Here is a 22665-nt window from a genome sequence, read left to right on the forward strand (position 1 = left end):
AGGTTTAGCATAGTTGGCTGGACACCTGGAGCAGTATGCTCCACCTGCCACATTTCTGCCCTCACCACGCCCAGCCGGATGTTCCGTTATGCCGGCCGGTCAATGGGGTTTCCCATTGTGGGGCAGTCCCACACCATTGGGAAACCCCTGTGTGCCAGCAAAACGGAGCATCCCACCGGCGAAGAATCCCACCTAGGTTTGTGATGCAGGGTAAGGCCAACAGCACGTGTTCAATTCCTGTAGTGGCTGAGGGTTATTTATGAAGGCCTTAACTTCTCAACCTCGCCCCTCGCCTGAGGTGTGGTGATCCTCAGGTTAAACCACCACCAGTCAGCTCTTCCCTTCAAAAGGGAAAGCAGCCTATGGTCATTTGGGACTTTGGCAACTTTAAAACAATGGCATTGGAGACGCATAAGAGTGCTTGATACTTGGCTGTGGGATGGGGGCCCTACTTGTTTCTTTTCCTAAGACTACAAAGGTTAAAACACTTTAAAAATTGTAATTTTGAGTGCACTGGGGGAAGATGAAGGACAAGGAAAGCCCACACAGCATGTGTTTCCTGATGATTGACAGCACAGGGATAGATTTCCTCTGAGTCCTATGTGTAATAAAGTAGTAAGCTCGTTAGGAAAGAGTAGGTTTATGGCTTTGTCGCGCTAAGAAGGAGATCATCCCCCATGATAGTATAAACAACAGCCCTCGTCTTTTCAGAGAGTTCTGTAAATGTTTTGCCAGAACCTGTCATAGAAAAACTCGATGTTGTGTTTCAACATGTTCCTTAAGTATCGTTTGTTAAGAATAGCTTTAGTAATTAAAATAAATAAGGGAATCCTGGTACCAAGACCGTAATTAATCATAAATAAGCAGGAGCTTGTAACCAAGCCATAAGGGAAACTTGCTTAAAGGGTTTATATGTGGACTCGGCCCTTCTACCAAATAAATCTTAACAATTAGGATATTGATCTCATTCTGCTGCCTATTGAGATTTTGACTTGTCATTGCAAATTCTGAGTGATCAGGTGGCATTCGAATCCCTTTGTGCCCCATGTCATCAACATTTATTGATTTCTTTATGGGGTCGATCTAATTTGCGATTTACCCTCTCTTTTTTTAATACTTTCTCCACTAGAGCATGATTTCCTCCATCGTGAACAGCACATATTACGCCAACGTATCATCAGCCAAGTGCCAGGAATTCGGAAGGTGGTACAAAAAATACAAAAAGATTAAAGGTAATTCCATTTGATGGAGCTGCCATTTTCTCCTGCATTCATTAAGAACAGCGTTGCACTGGGAAACATGCCGACTGCTCGTTCAGTGGTTCTTAAATGTTGGCCTCATACACAAGCATTGGGCACATTTTACTGGTTTTATTTTCACATCCCATGTCAGTCACACCAACAGCTTAAAAGGTTCCTACTCAACCCATGTGACCTCCTGGAGATTCCAGTTCGATATTTAAACAACAACAAATGCCGGTAAATTCTGACAAATGAGAGACGAGGGGAATGCTTGACAGACCAAGGGTGAAATTCTCAATGCCCGTTCGCTCTCACGAGAGGGCCATAAGGAGATTTGCAATGGTGAGCTCTTTGTTTGAGACCCCCCCTGCCTCTGGCCACGTAATCAGGTTCATGCCAAGAATGGGAGTGGTTGGGTCGGATCCTTGGAAGGGGTGTGGGGGTGATCCAACCATTGAGTGGTGTGGATGGAGGGGGCAGTTCGCCCTCTGTGTTTGAGGGTTGGGGGTGTTCCCCCTGTCTGCCAAGAGTCTCAATGTCCAGGTGGAGAGGGCCTTGAATTACACTTTGAGATAGGAGCACCCCCGATCTCTGTGGAGTCAGGTTTGCCAACTCTATGAGGTCCCGCCACTCTCAAGTGACAACACAAAACACGGCCCAAAGTGTCAGAAGATCTGGATTGAAAACCTGGCTGTATTTCTGGGGAGAACCCATGAGGCAGTGGCGGGTGAACTGTTGCTGGATGAGTAATCCAGAGACCCAGGGTAATGCGCTGGGGACCTAGGGCAGCACGATAGGACAAGTGGATAGCACTGTGGCTTCACAGCGCCAGGGTCCCAGGTTCAATTCCCTGATGGGTCACTGTCTGTGCGGATCTGCACGTTCTCCCCGTGCCTGCGTGGGTTTCCTCCGGGTGCTCCAGTTTCCTCCCACAATCCAAAGGTGTGCAGGTTAGGTGGATTGGCCATGCTAAATTGCCCTTAGTGTCCAAAAAGGTTAGGAGGGGTTATTGGGTTACGGGGATAGGGTGGAAGTGAAGGGCTTAAGTGGGTCGGTGCAGACTCGATGGGCTGAGTGGCCCCCTTCGGCACTGTATGTTCTGTGTTCTATGTTCTAGGTTTGAATCTCAACATGGCAGGTGGTGAAATTTGATTCAACAAAAATCTGGAATTAAAAGTCTAATGGTGACCATGAAAGAAAGCATTGTCGATTGTCGCAAAAACCCATCTAGTTCACTAATGTCCTTTCGGGAAGGAAATCTGCCGTCCTTACCTGGTCTGGCCTACGGGTGACTCCAGACCCGCAGCAATGTGGTTGACTCTTTGGTGCCCTCAGGGATGGGCAATAAATGTCCGCCCAGCCAGCGTTACCCACATCCCATGAACAAATATAAAAAATAAATAGCTAGACTTATGGCTGGATGCTACAGATTTTACGATGCAGTTGCTTAGTAAACCCTATATAAATGTAGACTTTCGGTTCTTATCATTAATCTTTTCTCTGCTTGCACATACGACCCCAATATGCCATCAAGATATTCTCATTCAGACTCAAATCATTGCCGTTGACAATCAAGGATGCAGTGGAACCAATCAGATCATTTCTTTGTGGTCATGGAACCTGTTCTGTGGTGTCACACGATTCTTTTGTATGTTTTAATGACATAATGAGCTGCTGAGATGGAAACATGCTATTGAGCATTCCCAATATACATTCCTTTCGTAGTACACAAAATGATGTGTACACTTTGTAGATCTCCTAACAGTGCCACTGTTCAAGCTGGGGACCTGCCTGTCACAGCTGCTGAGGTTAGTTAAAAAGGTTGATGAGCAGAATTTTTCTAAAGTTCTGTGGCAACAGCCAGAATGGTGAGGCCACAGGAGTTTCCTTTAAGTGATTTACCCCAAATTTGTTGGTGCCAATGAAGACTTCAATCAGTCACAGCACTCCAATAGGAATAGTTCATTTGTCCTATTCAAATGACAAAGTTGCAACTTAACCAATATAACTGGTGAAAGGTTCAATAATTCAAGTCTAGATTGTGCAATGAAGTGGAGACATTTCCAATATTCACAAGGCTTCCCAGACACTAAGCACAAATGTTTGATATATTTCCCCATCATATTTGATTTAAATTTGAGTTATCTTCTTGTTATATTGAAAGGAGCATTGTTGATCAGGGTCAATAGAAGCCCAGGAGCATTGTCAGAAAATTCCAGCTTTGCGAGTATCTGCTACTTTCAAAATTGCTTAATTTTTAAAAGCCCAGTTCTGGCTGAGGTGCCAAATCCCAATATTCTTTCATAGTTGCTGCAGTTGGGAACACCTTCAACCCATGTAGAACACGTTATTTGGTCGCAACAATAAATGAGAAGTGAGCATGGATGTGCTCAGCAGACTTCAAAAGAAGCCCAGCACTTGCCCGCCTCCTGACTCAATTTTGGCAGATTGGCCTACGATAGACAACAAAGTGGCGAAACCAAGTCCTGCAAAGTCATTTCTTTTCAGACCAGTGCAATGAAGGAAACTCACTCCAGTAAAAGTAGTCCATTTTCTTTTACCCTCAACAACTCCCATGAGTTTCCTCGGGTTTTGCAACCAAATCTTCGAGGGTTTTATCTCCAATTTCCACGGGATTCTAATGAACCTGACTTCTGGCACTGCCACCTTGCAACAGCAAAATATATACCACAGCCTCTCTAAATAACATCCTTCTGACTCATGTTAATATTGGATTGAACGCCTGTTGACCACAATTCGATTTGGGACCAATCGCTGCCTCTCTTCACATCAGAAGCACAAAGCTATTGCATGTGTTTGATTCATGTTCAGTGAATCTGTTGAAGTGCCAGGAATCAAAAGCAATAACAATTGTTAGGAAGGAAAAAAAGCATTTTGAAGGAAAATCATCGCGTGATGTTGCAATATAAGAGGCGGGATTCTCTGCCGGCGTAGTTCTCCATTTTGCCGGCACCCGGGGGCTGTCCAATGGCGTGGGGCTGCCCCACAATGGGAAACCCCATTGACCGGCCGTCGAAATGGAGAATCCCGTTGACGTGTCGGGGCAGAAATGTGGCGCGGCGGGGCGGGGAATCCAGTCCAAGGTTCCTAATTTTCTTTTACTGGTGTTTTTGATGACCTGATTCAAATATACCAAAATCAACTTAACCAAAATAACTTGGAAAACGATTGTCATTTATTGGAAAAGTGTATTAAAAGTAAGTTGTGTGAATAATTGATATCAACTTTACAGCTCCTGTGAATTCCTAATGTTACTTTGAAACATTTCTTGCCAGTTCTTGTATTAATTTTTTATTTGGTTTATATTAGCTCCTTCATAGATAGAAACATTTTTTTCCTTTTTCATTAAATATTAAAAGTGCTTTATTTATTTTTGCCTCAAATAATAAGTGTTAATAATAACTGATACCATGAAACACTGATGTTTTGAAAGTTGGAGGTGTTTTCACATCCAAGTCTAATGTGTTGACCGTGTCCCCCTCCTTATTATTAAAACATTGTCGATGCTTGGTAAATGAATGAGATTTAATGTTAAGTGGATTATAAAACTTGAACGGTGACTTCTGTACCTACCACAGAGGCTGTATGTTCTTTGATTGATTTGTTGTTGGAAATTGATTTGTAGTATTTATCCTCTCTCTCTTTTGCTCTCCCAGAATCAGCACAAGACTGGGTTCCCTCAGTGTTTCAATCAAACAGACTATTCAAAGGTATATTGCTCAATTGCACTGCCACCCGCCTCCACCTCCAGCTCCTCCCAACAAGCCCCCACCCCCCTGCACCATTCATTTTCTGCAGAAAGCTCTACTGTTCAAATTGTTTTTCTATGGCTTCTAAAAATGATGAGTAACATGTAACAGGTGTGGTCAATTTTGAACATCACATTTATCTGGTTATTATCTTGTGGTGGTTGCAGTTGACTGCATGTTCTGCATCAGTCATTACAAGGGCAAAAAGACAGATGATTTGGGAAGTGCTGTGGTGGGAGCACTGACCGCTGATCTGGGCTGCAGCTCAAAACTCGGTCTCCTTTTACAACCTGCCCTATGCGAGGCTGCTCTGATTTCTTAACAGTGCGTCACAAACATAAAATGTTCCCCACATCCTTTTTCTAAACACCCTGGGCGGGATTCTCCAGTCGCCGACCCCAAAGTCGCATTCGGCGATTGGACGGAGGATACCCGTTTCCGACTAAATAGGGGGCGTTGCCACTTTCGCAATGCTCCGCCCCCTCCAAAGCGGCATACTCTCAGTGTACACCACGCGCCGTATCGACGGCCTCAGGATGTTGCCTGAGGTCCACTCCCTTCCCGATGCTCCGCCCCCAACCGACCGAGTTCCCGACGGCGTTGGTGTCTCTTGGTCTCACGTGTCGGGAACTCGGCGTGGCAGCTGTGGACGCAGTTGGGGGAGTGCCGGTCCGCTGGCAGAGGGAACTTTGGCAGGTCCTAGGGGCACTGTTGGGGAGGTGATCCGGGGCTCGCGAGCCGGCCAAAGGGGGGGCACTATTTCGCAGGCCGGTCCGCATGTGGTTGGCGCCATGTTGCACGGCACAGCCCTGGACCTGGCCATTCTCCGGGCCATATTGGCAGCCAGGTGCTCTGTGCTGCTCGGATGCTAGCCCCCAGCCAAATGGAGGATCAGTAGCCATTTTGCACCAAATATTCGGGCATAAAACGCCACCGCTCCCACGCAGGCGTGAGAACATAGCCTCACAATTGGAGAATCAGCCCACTGTATTTTGAAATGTGAGAGAAAGGCTGAACAAAAAGACAAAATCCCTTCATGTTTTCTCATGTTGACCCTCTGCTTTGAAATGTTTCTCATTTATTTGACTGATTTCAATAGGCAAGCAGGACATATATTCCCCCTTAGTCTGTACAGACACATAACACAGAGTGTCTATTAGTATCGGCATCAGCACTGAGTCCCCCACTCATTCCTGAATGGGCTAGAGGAAAAATGAACTCACACCACATTGAAAGTCTGGTTGCCAGTGGATATTAATTTAAAGTACAAAGATCCAGAACACTAGTTTGCTGAGAAAAGTAATAAGGCTAGGACAGTATGAACTGGAGGAGTCACACATGCGGTTCAGAGACTGAGATTCAGTTGTATTGACAGGGTATTGCAAAGAGCATTGCTTTGTCGCTGGCCCACCTTGTTGCTGGGCATAGAGTGGAAGGACACTCAACATTCTTCACTTTCGATGAGCACATAGACATTAAAAAATATACACCTTAAAGCATTTGGAACTACTCCTGACGGACACTGTAACGTAAACCAACTGTTTAATCCCTCTCATTAAGCTCATTCTGTGTTTATGCCAGTGCTACTGTAAAACTGGCAGAGAAGACCTGAGCAAGAGCTGTGCCAGCTCACCTACCCAATAATATTCCTTGATCTCTGCATTTAGTGAACAGCCAAGCCAGTGTCGGCTAAATATACAGTGAGTCAATTGCTCGCACACCCCATCAACCTTGCCATCCTTAGGAGATACACTGGGAGCCATTGCTGCAAATCAGTGCCCATGGTGCCCTATCAGTAACCCCCCTGCCCACAGATAAATAGCATGCATTTAAAAGAGGAAAACATGCACTTTCCTTCATTCCCATGCAGCCGGTGTGAAGAGAAACGTTCCTCACTTGATCCTGATAGAGGAGCCACAGGCCTTAACAAAGATGGAAACAAATCACATCAATTGTACTGAGGTTGCAGGCCACCAGATGACCTGTTATATTTGTACAACACCAGGTTAAAATCCAACAGGTTTCACCTGAGGAAGGAGCTGTGCTCCAAAAGCTAGTGATTTGAAACAAACCTGTTGGACTTTAACCTGGTATTGTAAGACTTCCTACTATGCTCACCTCAGTCCAACGCCGGCATCTCCACATCATGGCTGTTATATTTTGACCACGTAAACAGAAAGTTTCACTGCCAGTGCGCAAAAATGAACACACTTGTGTTCAACATTTTCATTTCTAAAGTGTATCCATATGTGTAACAATAAAGGTGTTTTGGGCCCTTTCTTTAACCCCTTTACAGGTGAAGTCATTTAGAGTAATCGTGCCTTTTTTCTGAATTTTTCTGAAATAGTTTAGGTTTATACTGAAGTTATTGTTCTTGTGTTGTCATAATAACAGTAACGAAGAGCACTTCCTGTCTATCTTTTTGTTCAATTTCAGTCGAGAGAGAAAATCTGTCAGAGTACTGTGTGCTAGGACAAAGGCCATCGCACCTGACCAGCATCAATCAACTGACAAACCTATCAAAGAGCAGCGAGCAGCCACCTCATAGCCAGCTCCACCACAGCCCTCCCAACAGAAGCCAAGTGTCGGCGCTACAACCAATCATGAGCCCTGGCCTACTGTCGCCGCAGCTGAGCCCTCAGCTGGTGAGGCAGCAGCTTGCCATGGCGCACTTGATCAACCAGCAGATTGCCGTCAGCAGGCTGCTGGCACACCAGCATCCCCAATCCATAAACCAACAGTTTCTCAATCACCCGCCCATCCCCAGGCCTGTGAAACCTACTGAGCCCTCCAGTTCGTCCGTTGAGGTTGCTCCTGAAATCTACCAGCAAGTCCGGGACGAGCTAAAGAGAGCCAGCGTATCACAAGCCGTGTTTGCACGAGTTGCCTTCAACCGTACACAGGTGCTTATTTCTTCTTTACCTTTGTCGGGGAAACAAAAGTGAAAAAAGGGCCATTTGTATGGGAACAATTACAGCGTCAGCTGAGTAGAATATTCTTTTTTTTTAAATGTTCTTATGAAGGCATTTTTATATATATATATATATATATGTATTAAACACAACCATCACAAGAGTAGGAACAAACAGAAAACCTCGTAACAAATAAATAACTACCCGAACGCCCCAACCTCCCTGCCGCTCCCCTTCACCCATCCTGCCTTCCCCATTTTAACCCCTTTATCCCCCACTCTCCCCCTCCCCACCCCCGCTGACACCTCAATTTTCATTGAAGAAGTCAATGAACGGCTTTCAGTTTAGGGTAAATCCATCAACTGACCCTCTAAAGTCAAACTTAATTTTCTCCAGTCTTACGAACTCCGTCAGGTCGCTCACCCACACCCCCAGCTTCGGTAGCTCCGAGTCACTCCACTCCAGCAAAATCCATCTCTGGACTACCAGGGAGACAAAGACCATAATGTTGGCCTATCTCGACCCCTGGAATCCCGGGTCATATCGCCACTTCTGGATTCTGGGCCACCTTTACCTTCAGCACCTTGGACATTAGGCCTGCGAACCCCTGCCAGAACCCCTTCAGCTTCAGACATTCCCAAAACATGTGGACATGGTTCGCGGGCCTGCCCGCGCACCACCCTCACCTATCCTCCGCCCCCTCAACGAACCTGCTCATCCTAATCACCGTCATACGCACCCTATGCACTATCTTAAACTGAATACGTTTAGGTCAGGTAACTCAGTGATTAGCACTGTTGCTTCACAGCAGCAGGGTCCCAGGTTCGATTCCCGACTTGGGTCACTGTCTGTGTGTAGTCTGCACATTCTCCCCGTGGGTTTTCTCCGGATGCTCCAGTTTCCTCCCACAAGTCCCGAAAGACGTGCTGTTAGGTGAATTAGACATTCTGAATTCTCCCTCCGTGTATCTGAATAGGCTCTGGAGTGTGGTGACTCTGGGATTTTCACAGTAACTTCATTGTAGTATCAATGTAAGCCTACTTGTGACAATAAAGATTATTATTAATATTAAAACTATAAAGTAAAAGGCAGAGAGAACCAATATCTTCTCATACTTCCTCCAGAGTTCAATGCCCCCTCCCCCCTCCTGCCTGTTCATTGTCTCTTAAAATCTCCATTGCCTGCTCGGGTGTTCCAAAATAATGCTCACGGCCGTTGTAAGTCACCCAGAGGCAGACCAAGTACAGCATCCTGGAATTCAACCTATTCTTGAAGACGGCAGCTTTGACTCGATTGAACCCGGCTCTCTCCTTGGCTAGTTCCGCGCCCAGGTCCATGTACACCCGGAGCACATTACTTTCCCAGATATATCTCCTCGTCTGCCTGGCCCACCGCAAAATCTTCTTGTCGAGGAATCGGTGGAGCCGCACCACCATCGTCCTCGGCGGCTCATTCGCCTACCGCTTCCTCATCAGTGCCCCATGCGACCGGTCGGCCTCCATGGGCTGGTTGAAGGCCCCTTCCCCCATCAGCTGTTCCAGCATTTTGGCTAAATAAGAGCCTGTGTCTGCTCCCTTGATGCCTTCAGGCATCCCAACAAATCTTAAATTTTGTCTTCGGGAGCGGTTCTCCAAATCCTCCACCTACTTTAGCCACTTCTGGGTCTGCTGCATCATCCCGATCTCAGCTGCCAATGAGGTAAGCTGCTTCTTGTGCTCCCCCACCACCTCCTCCACTTTCTGAATTACCTGGCCCTGGATCTCCAGCTTCTGCTTCACCCGGTCGATCACCGCTTTGAATGGTACTACCACCATAGCCAGGTCCTCCAGGACTTCCCTCCTCTGCTGGCTAAACGTCTCATTTAAGAAGTCCACCAGCTGCTCCGTAGACCAATGGGCTTGTAGGGCTGACCCTATACCGTCCACCATCTTCACCTGTGGCACACAAAGAATTTCTTGTGCCAACAGCTCCTTCATTCTCAACCCACTTCTGGTCCGTGGTTCCATCCACCAACACCACCCAGTGGAGCTTTACTTTCCTCTACCATCTCTGCATCTTTTTTCACCAAAACATCCACCCAGCAAATGGGGAAAAGGACTGAAAAAAAACACCTCGAGTGGGAGCTGCCAAATGTGCGACCACTTACTCCATGGCCGCCACCTTAGGAACAGTATAGTCTTAATGGGCAAGGATGAACTTGCTCGGTAAAAGTAACACATTCTACCTGGCAAGATAATATTCTAACAAACATTAAACTTGATTATTTCCAAGTTCCGCCACCCCAATAAACGACAGAACATGAGCAGCAACACCTGCGAGGGGCATGGTTCCCATATGTTGGAATTGTTTTATTTTTTTTCTCATGTGCAAAGCCATACAACAAGTTGAATGTTTGATATTGTAAATTAGGGATTGAAAGGGATGGAACTGAAGGAGGCATTTTTATCTCCATTCTCACTTCCATCAATATTGCATTCATAAGGAGGAAGAAGGGATCCCACAGGATGGTCAAACCACTCTAAATAAATCTCCCTCTCTGGAGAAAATTAAGTTCTTTTCACTAAACTGGAAAATATTTTAAAAGCCTATTAACATTTAACAAGTGCATTCAACAGGGAGAGACCCAATTATACTTTATTATGTGCAGTTTGCCTCCAGTGTCCCAGTGCCAACACAGGTCCATAGAACAGCAAGTCTGCAAATCTGTCCATGAGATAAGGGAGTTATGTAAAGACGAAGAAATGGCCCATGTATTCGCTGTCAGTAGGTTTTGGTGTAAAATGAGAGCCCTGAACCTGTAAACACCAACTCCTCAGCAATGTGGTTGACTCTTAAATGTCCTCTGAAATGGTCTAGGAAGCTACTCCGTTGTATTCAACTGCTATGAAAACACAAAAAAGTTATGAAATCGGATGGACCACCCAGCATCGAACCAGGCACTGGACACAACAGTGGCAAACCCAGTCCTGTCGACCCTGCAAAGTCCTCCTTCCTCACATCTAGGGGCTTGTGTCAAAGTTGGGAGAGCTGTCTCACAGATTAGTCAAGCAACAGGCTGACACAGTCATACTCACAAAATCATACCTTGCAGATAATGTCCCAGACACCACAATCACCATTCCTGGGTATGTCCTGTCTCACCGGCAGGACAGACCCAGCAGAGGTGGCGGCACAGTGGTATACAGTCGGGAGGGAGTTGCTCTGGGAGTCCTCAACATTGACTCTGGACCCCCTGAAGTCAGGTTTCCTGCTGATTACTACGTACCTGCCACCATCAGCTGTTGAATCCGTACTACTACTCCATGTTGAACACCACTTGGAGGAAGCACTGAGACCGTATCAGTAGAAGTGACCATAGCACAGTCTTTGTGGAGACAAAAACCCACCTTCACATCATGTTGTGTGGTCCTACCACTGTGCTAAATGGGATAGACTTTGAACAGACCTAGAAACACAAGACTGAGTATCCATGAGGCGCTGTGGGCCATCAGAAGCAGCAGAATTGTATTGAACCACAATCTGCAACCTCATGGCCCAGTATATCCTCCATGCTACCATTACCAAGGGCAGCATGGTAGCACAGTGGTTAACACTGTTGCTTCACAGCTCCAGGGTCCCAGGTTCGATTCCCAGCTTGGGTAACTGTCTGTGTGGAGAATGCACATTCTCCCCGTGTCTGTGTGGGTTTCCTCCGGGTGCTTTGGTTGCCTCCCACAAGTCCCAAAAGACGTGCTTGTTAGGCGATATGGACGTTCTGAATTCTTTCTCTGTGTACCCGAACAGGCGCCAGAATGTGGCGACTCAGGACTTTTCACAGTAACTTCATTGCAGTGTTGATGTAAGCCTACTTGTGACAATAATAAAGATTGTTATTACCACCAAGCCAGGGGACCAACCCTGGTTCAATGAAGAGTGCAGGAGAGCATACCAGGAGCAACATCAGGCATACTGAAAAATGATGTGTTGACCTGGTGAAGCTACAACACAGGACTACTTGTGTACCAAGCAGCATAAGCAGGAAGTTATAGACAGCTAAGCGATTCCACAACAAACGCATCAGATCTAAGCTCTGCAGTCCTGTCACATCCAGCCGTGAATGGTAGTGGACAATTAAACCACTCACTGGAGGAGGAGGCTCCACAAATATCCCCATCTTCAAAGATGGAGGAGCCCAGCACATATGCGCAAAAGTCGAGGCTGAGGCATTCGCAATAATCTTCAGCCAGAAATGCCAAGTGGATGATCTATCTCGGTCTCCTCCGGAGGCCCCGAGCATCACTGATGTCAGTCTTCAGCCAATACCATTCACTCTATGTGATATCAAGAGATGGCTAAAGGCACTGGATACTGCAAAGGCTGTGGGCCCTGACAATATCCCAGCAATAGTACTGAAGACCTGTGCTCCAGAGCTCGCCGCACCCCTAGCCAAGCTGATCCAGTAGAGCTACAACACTGACATCTACCTTGCAATGTGGAAAATTGTCTAAGTGTGTCCTGTACACAAGAAACAGGACAATCCCACCCAGCCAATTACCGCCCTATCAGTCTATTCTCCATCATCAGCAAAGTGATGGAAGGAGTCATCAACAGTGCTATTATGCTGCACTTCCTCAGCAATAACCTGCTCACGGACGCTCAGTTTTAGTTCTGCCAGGGTCATGCAACTCGTGACCTCATTCCAGCCTTGGTTCAAACATGGAAAAAAAAGCCGAATGCCAGGGGTGAGGTGAGAGTGACTGCCCTTGACATCAAAGCAACATTGATCGTGTATGGCATGAAGGAGTCCTAGCTAAACTGTAGTCAATGTGATTAAGATGGAAAACTTTCCACTGGTTGGAGTCATACCTGGCTCAAAGGATGATGGTTGTGGTGGTTGGAAGTCAATCATCTCAGTACCCGAACAGGCACCGGAGTGTGGCGACTTGGAGATTTTCATTGTTAATGTAAATCTACTTGTGACACTATTATTATAGTGTCCCATGCCCAACCATCTTCAGCTACTTCATAAAAGACCTCCCTTCCATCATAAGGTCAGAAGTTATTCGCAGATGACTGCACAATGTTCAGCACCATTTGCAACTCCTCAGATAATGACGCAATCCATGTCCAAATGCACCAGGACCTGGAAAAGATCCGAGCTTGGGCTGACCAGTGGCAAGTTGAATTTGTGCCACACATGTGCCAGGCAATGGCCATCTTCAACAAAAGAGGATCTAACCATTGCCCCTTGAAATTCAATGGCATTACTATCGCTGAATTCCCCACAATCAATATCCTGGGGGTTATCATTGATCAGAAACTGAACTGGACTAGCCATATTAATAATGTGGCTACCAGGGCAGGTCAAAGGCTAGTAATCCTACGGAAAATAACTTACCTCCTGACCCACCAAAGCCTGTCCCCCATCTGACGGTAATTCTCCCTAAAGAAGTCGACGAACAGTTGCCACCTTCGGGTGAACCCCAACATTGACTCTCTCAGGGCGAACTTGATTTTCTCCAAACAGAGAAAACTAGCCATGTCAGATAGCCAGATCTCAGACTTCAGGGGCTTTGAGTCCCTCCAAGCTAATAATATCCATCTCCGGGCTACCAGGGAAGCAAAGGCCAGAACGTCTACCTCTTTCTCCTGGATTCCCGGGTCTTCCGACACTCCGAAAATCACTACCTCTGGACTCGGCGCCAACCTTGTTTCCAATACTTTGGACATGACGTCTGCAAACCTCTGCCAGAATTCCCTAAGCTTCGGGTATGGCCAGAACATATGGACATGGTTCGCTGGTCCTCCCGCACACCTTGCACACCTATCTTCTACCCCAAAGAACCTGTTCATCCGGGCCACTGTCATGTGAGCCCTGTGAATGACCTTGAATTGTATCAGGCTGAGCCTGGCACATGTAGTGGACGTGTTGACTCTACTCAACGCGTCCGCCCAGAGACCACCCTCCAATCTCCACCTCTTCCCATTTGTGTTTCAGCTCCTCGGTCTGTGTTTCCTCTGACCCCATAAGCTCCTTATAAATGTCCGAAACCCTCCCTTCTCCCACTCACACACTGGAAACTATCCTGTCCTATATCCCCCCTTGGTGGTAGGAGTGGGAAGGTTGAGACATGCCTGCATAGGAAATCTCGTGCCTGTAGGTACCTGAATTAATTCCCACCCGTCAGTTCAAATTTCACCTCCAGTTCACTCAAGTTGGGAAAGCTCCCCTCTCTAAACATATCTCCCATCCTCTCGATCCCTGCTCTCTGCCATTGCAGAAACTCTCCATCTAACATCCCCGGGGCAAACTGGTGATTATCGCAAATTGAGGACCAGACCAATGCTCCCCCTGCTCCCACATGTCTCCTCCATTGCCCCCAGACTCTCAGGGCTGCCACCACCATGGGGCTGGTGGAGTACCGTGCCAGCCTTAATGGCAGAGGCGCCGTTACCAATGCCCCCAAACTGGTGCCCTTACATGATGCCGCCTCTACTCGTTCCCACACCGACCCCCCCCCCCCCCCCCCCCACCTCACCATCCACTTCCTAATCATGGCTATATTCGCCGCCCAGTAATAATTATTAAAGTTCGAGAGTGCCAGCACGCCCTCCCCCGTGCTGCGCTCCAACACCCCCTTTTTAATTTGCGGGGTCTTACCCGCCCATACAAAGCCCGAGATCACCTTGTTGACCCGTTTAAAAAAGGACCGAGGAATAAAATGGGGAGATACTGAAACACAAACAGGAATTTTCATGGTCTGTACCCTCCCAGCCAGTGACAACGGAAGCACGGTCCACCTCCGAAAATCCTCCCTCATTTGGTCTACTAGTCGGGCCAGATTTAGCTTGTGCAGCCGTTCCCATTCCCGCGCCACCTGGATGCTGAGGTACCGAAAGCTTCCCCCAACCACTCTAAACGGCAATTCCCCCAATCGCCTCTCCTGCCCCCTTGCCTGGATCGCGAACATCTCGCTTTTCCCCATGTTCAATTTCTAACCCGAAAACCGGCCAAATTCCCCACAATTTCTTCCATCCCTTCCAATGGGTCCGACACATATAAGAGCAGATCGTCCGCGTATAGCGAGACTCCCCCCCCCCCCCCCCCCCCCCACCCCGGACCAGTCCCTTCAAGCCCTTTGAGGCTTTCAATGCAATTTCAAGCGGGTCTATGGCCAGTGCGAACAACAGCGGGGAGAGGGGGCATCCCTGCCTCGTCCCCCGGTGCAACCTGAAATAGCCCGATGTCAGCCTGTTCGTCCGAACACTTGCCACGGGCGCCTGATACAGCAGCCTGACCCAGTCAATGAAGCCACGTCCAAAGCCAAACCGCCCCAATACCTTCCACAGATAATCCCATTCCACCCGGTCAAATGCCTTCTCTGTGTCCATTATGACCACTACCTCTACGTCCCGACCCTCTGGGCGCACCATGATAATATTCAACAGCCTTCTTATGTTGGCCGCCAACTGCCTCCCCTTAACAAATCCCATCTGGTCCTCCCCAATCACGTCCGGGACGCAGTCCTCAATCCTTGAGGACAAGATCTTAGTCAACATTTTGGCGTCTACATTTAGTAGGGAGATCGGTCTGTAGGACCGCATAACTCCGGGTCCTTATCCCGCTTCAGGATCAATGAGATAGTGGCCTGTGACATTATCAGGGGCAGCCCCCCTCTCTCCCTTGCCTCATTGAATGTCCTCATCAGCAGTGGCCTCAGCTTCCCAGAGACCTTTTTGTAAAACTCCACAGGGTACCCATCCGGTCCTGGGGCTTTACCTGACTGCATGGCCTTCAGCCCATCTGCTATCTCTTCCAACCCAATCGGGGCCCCCAGCCCTTCCACCAAGTCTTCATCCACCTTCGGGAGCTTCAGCCCCTCTAAGAATTGCCTCATCCCCTCCGGCCCAATTGGGGGTTCCGACTCATACAGTCTGCTGTAGAATTCCTCAAACGCCTTTTTGACCCCAGCTGAATCTCCGACCGGTTCCCATCTCTATCCCTTAATTTCCCAATCTCCCTGGCCTTCTCCCCATATTCATAGATCTCTCCCCTCACCTTCCTCAGCTGCTCTACCACCTTCCCTGTAGTTAACAAGCCAAACTCCGCCTTTAGCCTTCATCGTTCACTGCCTCTTGGGTCTCCGCTTACCTCCTGTCGACCTGTAGTATTTACTTTATCAGTTGGTCTGTCTCTGCTCTGTCTGCCTTCTCCCTGTGGGCCCTTATCGATATCAGCTCCCCTCTAACCACTGCCTTCTGTGCCTCCCAGACCACCGCAGCCAAAACGTTCCCCGGGTCATCGGCTTCCTGATAGTTCTGGATACATTTCGTCAGCCGCCCACACATCTCATCATCTGCTAAAAGTCCCACGTCCAGCCTCCAGTGCGGGCGCTGGCTACTCTCCTTGCTCACCTATAAGTCCACCCAGTGCGGGGCGTGGTCCGAGACCATGATTGCTGAATACTCAGTGTCCACTACCCCCGTCAGTAAAGCCCTGTTCAGGATAAAAAAGTCAGTCCAGGAGTATACTTTATGCACGTGCAAGTAGAAGGAAAACTCCTTCACTCTCGGCCGCCCAAGTCTCCATGGGTCGCCCCCCCCCATCTGCTCCATAAACCCCTTTAGATCCTTTGCAATTTCTGGCACCCTGCCTGTCCTGGAGCTAGATCGGTCCAGCCCTGGATTAATAACTGTGTTGAAGCCCCCCTCCTAACCAGCTTATGCGAATCCAGTCCGGGATCTTCCCCAACATCCTCCTTATGAACTCCACATCATCGCAATTCGGCACGTGCACATTCACGAAGACCACCAGCAGCCCCTCCAGCTTTCCACTGACCATTATGTACCGAACCCCCCATGTCTGCAACTATTCTTCCCGCTTCGAATGACACTCGCTTATTAATCAGAATCATGACCCCTCTAGTCTCGAGTCCAACCCCGAGTGGTAAACCTGTCTGACCCATCCCTTCCTTAATCTAATCTGATCGGTTACTCTAAGGTGCGTCTCCTGCACCATTGCCTTCAGTCCGCCTTCAGTCCCCCCAAATCCGCGAACATGCGTGCCCTCTTAGCCGGCCCATTTAGCCCTCTAACGTTCCATGTGATCAGCCTGGTTGGGGTGCTTCTCGCCCCTCCTGTCCGCCAATCAGCCATCACCTTTCTTGGGCCAGTCTCCAGCCCGCGGCCCATGCATCCACAGGCCCGCCCCAGGCAGGCTCCGCCCCCGCCCTCCCTATTGTCCCTCAGCAAAAGTCCTTCCCCCATCAGCAGAACACTTCCCCCCCTCCTTCCCCCCCCCCCAGTAACAGCACTGTACACACAGCCCCATCCAATAAGCATACTATCTGCTCACCCCCCACTGTGCTTCCGTGAGTTAGCCCCGCCCAGCTAGCTTGGTGGCCCCCGCCCATGGTGCCAGACATTTTCTCACCTATTGTTCCCTCCCACCCCACCAAGACACACATATGCAAACGTAAACAATCCCAGCCCAATTGCTCAAAAGAAACATGCAAAGAGAATCAAAAAGAAGATCAAACATCAAACATCTATTATTCACACCTCCATCCTCCATCAGTGCAAATGCAAATTTAACTCAAGCAGCTTGTCTACAGACCCCAACTCAATACAAAAGGCATTATAAGTAACGTCCAAAATAACTTTTCTTTTCTTTTTATAACAAAATCTGAAGAGAAAAAAGAAGAAAAAAACACATGAGCACTGCAGCAAAGTTCAGTCCAAACACCTCAGTCCGATACCAGCCCTTTCCTTCTCGCGAAGCCCATCGCTTCCTTGGGCGACTCGAAGTAGAAATGTTGCTCTTCATGCGTAACCCAAAGACGGGCCAGTAAAGTCCAAACTTTAACTTCTTAAAAAGGGTTGATTTTATCTGGTTGAACCCTGCTCTTCTCCTGGCCACGTCCGCGCTCAGATCCTGATTCATACGCAGGACACTGTTCTCCCATTTACAGCCCCATGTCTGCCTGGCCCATCGTAGAATGCACTCGTTGTCCAGGTACCTGTGGAATCTCACCACCATTGCTCTCGGGGCATCACCGACATGTGGCTTCCTCGCTCGTGCTCTGCGCGCCCTGTCCACCTCCAAGGGTCGGGTGAACGTCCCCTCCCCCAGTAGCTTCTCAAACATAGCCGCTATGTATGCCCCTGCGCCCGTTCCTTCGTTTCCCCTCCGGGGGACCCACGAATCTCGGGTTCTGCTGGCAGGACCTGTTCTCTAGATCCTTCACCTTCTCCTGGAGTCTTTTCTGCTGGTCTCTCAACATTCCCACTTCCAACTCCACTGCAGCTTGGTGCTCCTCCTGTTCAGTCAGTGCCTTCTCCACTTTCTTTTTTTAAAATTTAAAAAAAATAAATTTAGAGTACCTACTTATTATTTTTTCTAACTGAGGGGCAATTTCGCGTGGCCAATCCACCTAACCTGCACATCTTTTGGGTTGTGTGGGTGAAACCCACGCAGACATGGGGAGAATGTGCAAACTCCACACGGACAGTGACCCAGGGCCGGGATTCGAACCCGGTCCTCAGCGCCGTAGTCACAGTGCTATCCCCTGCGCCACTGTGTTGCCCTCCTTCTCCACTTTCTGGATCACCCGATCTTGAGCATCCAGTCTGAGTTCTAGTCACGCGATCGACTCCTTAATCAGGTCCAAGCATTCCTGTTTCTGCTTGGCGAAGCTCTCCTGTATAAACTGCATCAATGGCTCCGTCGACCGCTGGGTCGTCAAGCCAGAACTCCAGTCCTCCGCCAGGCTTTCTCCCACTGCAGCCTCAGCCCAAGCCTTCTCCGTTTGCCGATTTCTTCCTTTACGAGCACTCCTGGTCCACTTCTCCATGCACTGATGTCGGATTCCTCTTCACAATTGCGTCCAGCATCAATTTTCCATTTCAGATCCAACAAAAAATCGTGGGAAAAAGTCCAAAGTTCCAACTGAGCGGGAACCACCAAATGTGCGACCTACTCCTTCAGAGCCACCACCGGAGTCAACCCACAAGGAGCTTCACACCAACCAGGACAAAGCAGCGCACTTGATTGATTGCTCCCCCTTCCACAAAGATTCAAACCCTCCACCATCGACAAACGGTGGCAGCCCATGTGTACCATCTACAAGTTGCACTGCAGTAACTCACCAATTTTCCTTAGACAGCACCTTCCAAACTCATAACCACTACCATCTAGAAGGACAAGAGCAACAGATACACCACTACCTTGAGGTTCCCCACCAAGTCACTCACCACCCTGACTTGGAAATATGTCGCCGTTTCTTCACTGTCGCGAGGATAAAATCCTGGAACTCCCTCCCTAACAGCACTATGGGTGTACCTACACCTCAAGGACTGAAGCGGTTTAAGAAGGCAGCTCACCACCACCTTCTGAAGGGCAACTAGGGATGAGCAATAAATGCTTGTCTAACCAGCGATGCCCACTCTCGGAAAGGAATTTTAAAAATAATTGACAGCCCAGGGGACCAGAGAATTACGAGGGCCTGGAGAATATTTTGTCCAGCCCGTTAGGTCAATGCAAATGGATCTTGATGACCCATTTGCATCCTCCCAATGGCGTGAGGCGTGAACCTTGATCCCGTCCAGCAAAAAAATAAAAATAAACATAAGTAAATCTATACACACCAGTTACAGTTTACAATTTGCAAGTGCCCAGCATTAGAGTTAGCCTCCTAATCCCAACTCCCCCCCCCCCCCCCCCCCACCAGACCCCCTCACCTTCTTGCTATCTGGTGTGTTTTCTTTGCTCGCTGGTTCATCAGTACTTACATACTGGGGCAGCGTAGTGATACATATGTTACATCGTGGTAGCTTGTTCTTATTTAGTTGCTTGTATTTACAAACCTTTGGTCCGGGGGGTGGTGCCCCCCCCTTCCCCATGTGGGGTTTGGGTGGGTTCTGTGGTCCCTCTGAGGGTCCCCCCTCCTCTTGTCCTATTGGCTGCTGGATACAAACAGGCCCTGGAACAGGATGGTGAATTGCCTCCACGTCTTGCAGGAGCCTTCTTCCGACCCTCAGATGACAAATTTGATTATCTTCAGTTGGAGAACGTCCGACAGGTCGGACAGCCAGTCCGTAGCTTTGGGTGGTGCTGCTGATCAACAGCCGAGCAGGATTCTCCGGTGAGCGATTAGGGAGGAAAAGGCTAGGGCGTCGGCCCCCCCTCCCAGTACTGGCTGTTCTAATACCCCGAAGACTGTCACTTTCGGGCTCTGCTTCACCCTTATCCCCACCACCTTGGACATCACCTCGAAGAAGACTGTCCAGAACCCAACACGTCTGAGGCATGCCCAGAACATATGGGCATGGACTGTTCGCATTTGTCCTCTGGGAAGAACCTGTATATCGGGTTCTGGTTCAGTGAGCTCTGTGCACCACATTCAGCTGCATTAGGCTCAGCCTTGCGCAAGTGGAGGTGGAGTTAATCCTATGCAGTCCTTCGCTCCAGAGTTCCCGTTCGATTTAAAACCTTAGCTCTTCCTCTTATTTTTCTTTTGTCTTGTCCAGTGGGAGGCCTGCCTTCCCCAATAGTTGCCCATGCAAGTCCCCGCAGTTTCCCCCCTCCTACGTTGTCCGCATCCAGCTGTTCTTCAGCGATAGTGATTGTTTCGGCGCCCGTGGGTATGTCTTGGTGTCCCTACGTACCACGTTTTTCATTTGCATGTATCGTAGCTCGTTTGCCCTGGTCAGTTGGAGCTTCTCTGTCAGTTCCTCTCGTACTTTTAGTCTGTTATCCATGCAGAAGTTCCTGACTGTCAGTGTCCCCACCCCCACCCATCCTGTCTCCACCTTTTGAAGGTGGCGTCCATTTTGGCTGGCGCAAACCTACGGTTGTTGCAACTGGGGGCCTTGATGCACATTTCGGTTAGACCAAAGTGTTGTCCTAGCTGGTTCCACGACGAGAGCGTGGCCATTACCACTGGGCTTATAGAGTGCTTGTACGGTGGGTATGGGAGCGCTGCCATGGTTCAGGCCTGGAGGGATGTCCATGTGCAGGAACTCGCCTCCATTTGTACTCATTCTGCTTCTGGTTCCTTTATCCATCCCTTTACTCTTTCCGCTGTTGCTGCCCAATGGTGAGGTGGAGAATTTAGCCCAGGACTTCTTTGTCCATTGAATCGAGCCTTAGTATCTTTTGGGAATTCCTCATGCTGCCTTACATTTCATTTTTTTGTTGTTATTCATTCTCAATAATTTGATTTTACTTATGGGCCTAATATCCAAATCAGCTCAACAATGGTGAGAATGACCAGTAACTGTACTTGTGAAAATTAATTCAGCTCATTAGTTTCTCCAAGCAGGTCCCAGATTAGAACTTCAAATTTTATCATGTCGGCAAGAAAAGAAAATCCAAGCTATTAGATATAAATACAGGAAGTTAAGTCAATCACAAAGGAATTTGTCAGGTGGACGTGTCAGAGAGAGGAACATCTACCTTAACATCCTTCATCAGTTTTTGTTTTAATTTAAGAAATTGCACATCTTTTTCAGGTGAAAACCTGTTACAGGATTTCACCCGGAAGCTTCATTTAAGCAACATTTTTTAAAATGTAAACGACATTCGCTGAGATCGTAATCTCAACTCATTACAAAGGGATGGCACAAACTACTTAGTTTCTAGCAGCAACTGCCTACTTGAGGGATGTGAGCATCTTCTTATTTAGGGGCCAGATCCAATTCTTTACTGTAAAGATAACATTGGGTGTAACTGTGGGTCTGACGTATCTGCCACATATAGTACTGGAGTTTGAAAATTTTTGGTCATTGATGTTTACAAGATTAGTGTCAGGCTCTTGTATCTCTGATTCAGTCTTGTTTAGTCAGCTATACTGGCAGGGGTTCCCTGACGAATGGCTTCCTGTTTAAAGTGAATCTGTTTCTGGGATGAACTTATTTTTGTTGAAGAGATTTGTTTATTTCATGTAGGAAGCTCGACAGCAGAAGAATGGGGGGGGGGGGACAGAATGGTGTTATGGACACACCACTAGAACCAATATATTTCTCCCTAGTCAATTAGAATTGTACCAGTGTTTGTATTTTCAGGAATGATACTAGTTTCTCACCGAGAGGATAGAAAATGGTGACTTGCACTGATATAACAGCTTCATGACCTCAGGATGTCCCAAATGGCTTTAAAGCCACTGATGTTCTTTTGAAATATAGTCAGTGTTGTAACGTATGAAACACAGCAGCCAATTTGCGCACAGCAAACTCCCACAGTAACAATATCATAATGATTGGCCAGACACTGGGGTTAAAAACCCTGCTGTTCTGCAAAATAGTGCCATGGGATCTTTTACATTCATCCAAGATGGCAGATGGGGCCTCGTCTTAATGCCTGATTTGAAAGATGGCACCTCCAACATTGTAGCATCTCCAGTGTACTGACAGTACCAACTCTTTAATGAGGGCCAGTATCAAACACCCATTGAGGGCACCATCTCCTTCCAGAGGACTTTGCACCAAGTTCTTATTGAAGGGACAATGGCAACATTTTATTGAGGGAGCAACTTCAACTTCCCACTAGAACGCAGCACCAACTCTTTATTGAAAAAATATTAATGTTTTACTGAGAGAATAGCACAAAATCTGAGACAGGACGACAGTGTAATGATGGGAGATCACTATATTTCCAATAAGTGGCCGGAATCTTCAATTCTGAAGTCAAAAGGTCTGAGGCAGATGCTCACATTGGAGTGATTTCCCCTGAACCACAGAATCCCTACAGTGCAGATGAAGACC

At 48.0% G+C, this 22665-nt stretch overlaps 1 protein-coding gene across 10 annotated transcripts in view; it reads left to right on the forward strand.

The window, feature by feature from the left end:
* The window catches only part of satb2 (SATB homeobox 2), a 248877-nt gene that overhangs the window by 74586 nt on the left and 151626 nt on the right, over positions 1–22665 (forward strand). For all 10 annotated transcript variants that reach the window (XM_038789071.1, XM_038789068.1, XM_038789064.1 and 7 more), the window contains 3 exons: positions 1130–1232; positions 4919–4972; positions 7448–7914. In XM_038789071.1, the coding sequence (XP_038644999.1) occupies positions 1130–1232; positions 4919–4972; positions 7448–7914 (624 nt within the window). The remainder of the gene's footprint in view (positions 1–1129; positions 1233–4918; positions 4973–7447; positions 7915–22665) is intronic.

Source organism: Scyliorhinus canicula, chromosome 2 (genome assembly GCF_902713615.1).
Source record: "Scyliorhinus canicula chromosome 2, sScyCan1.1, whole genome shotgun sequence".
Classification (NCBI taxonomy): Eukaryota; Metazoa; Chordata; class Chondrichthyes; order Carcharhiniformes; family Scyliorhinidae; genus Scyliorhinus; species Scyliorhinus canicula.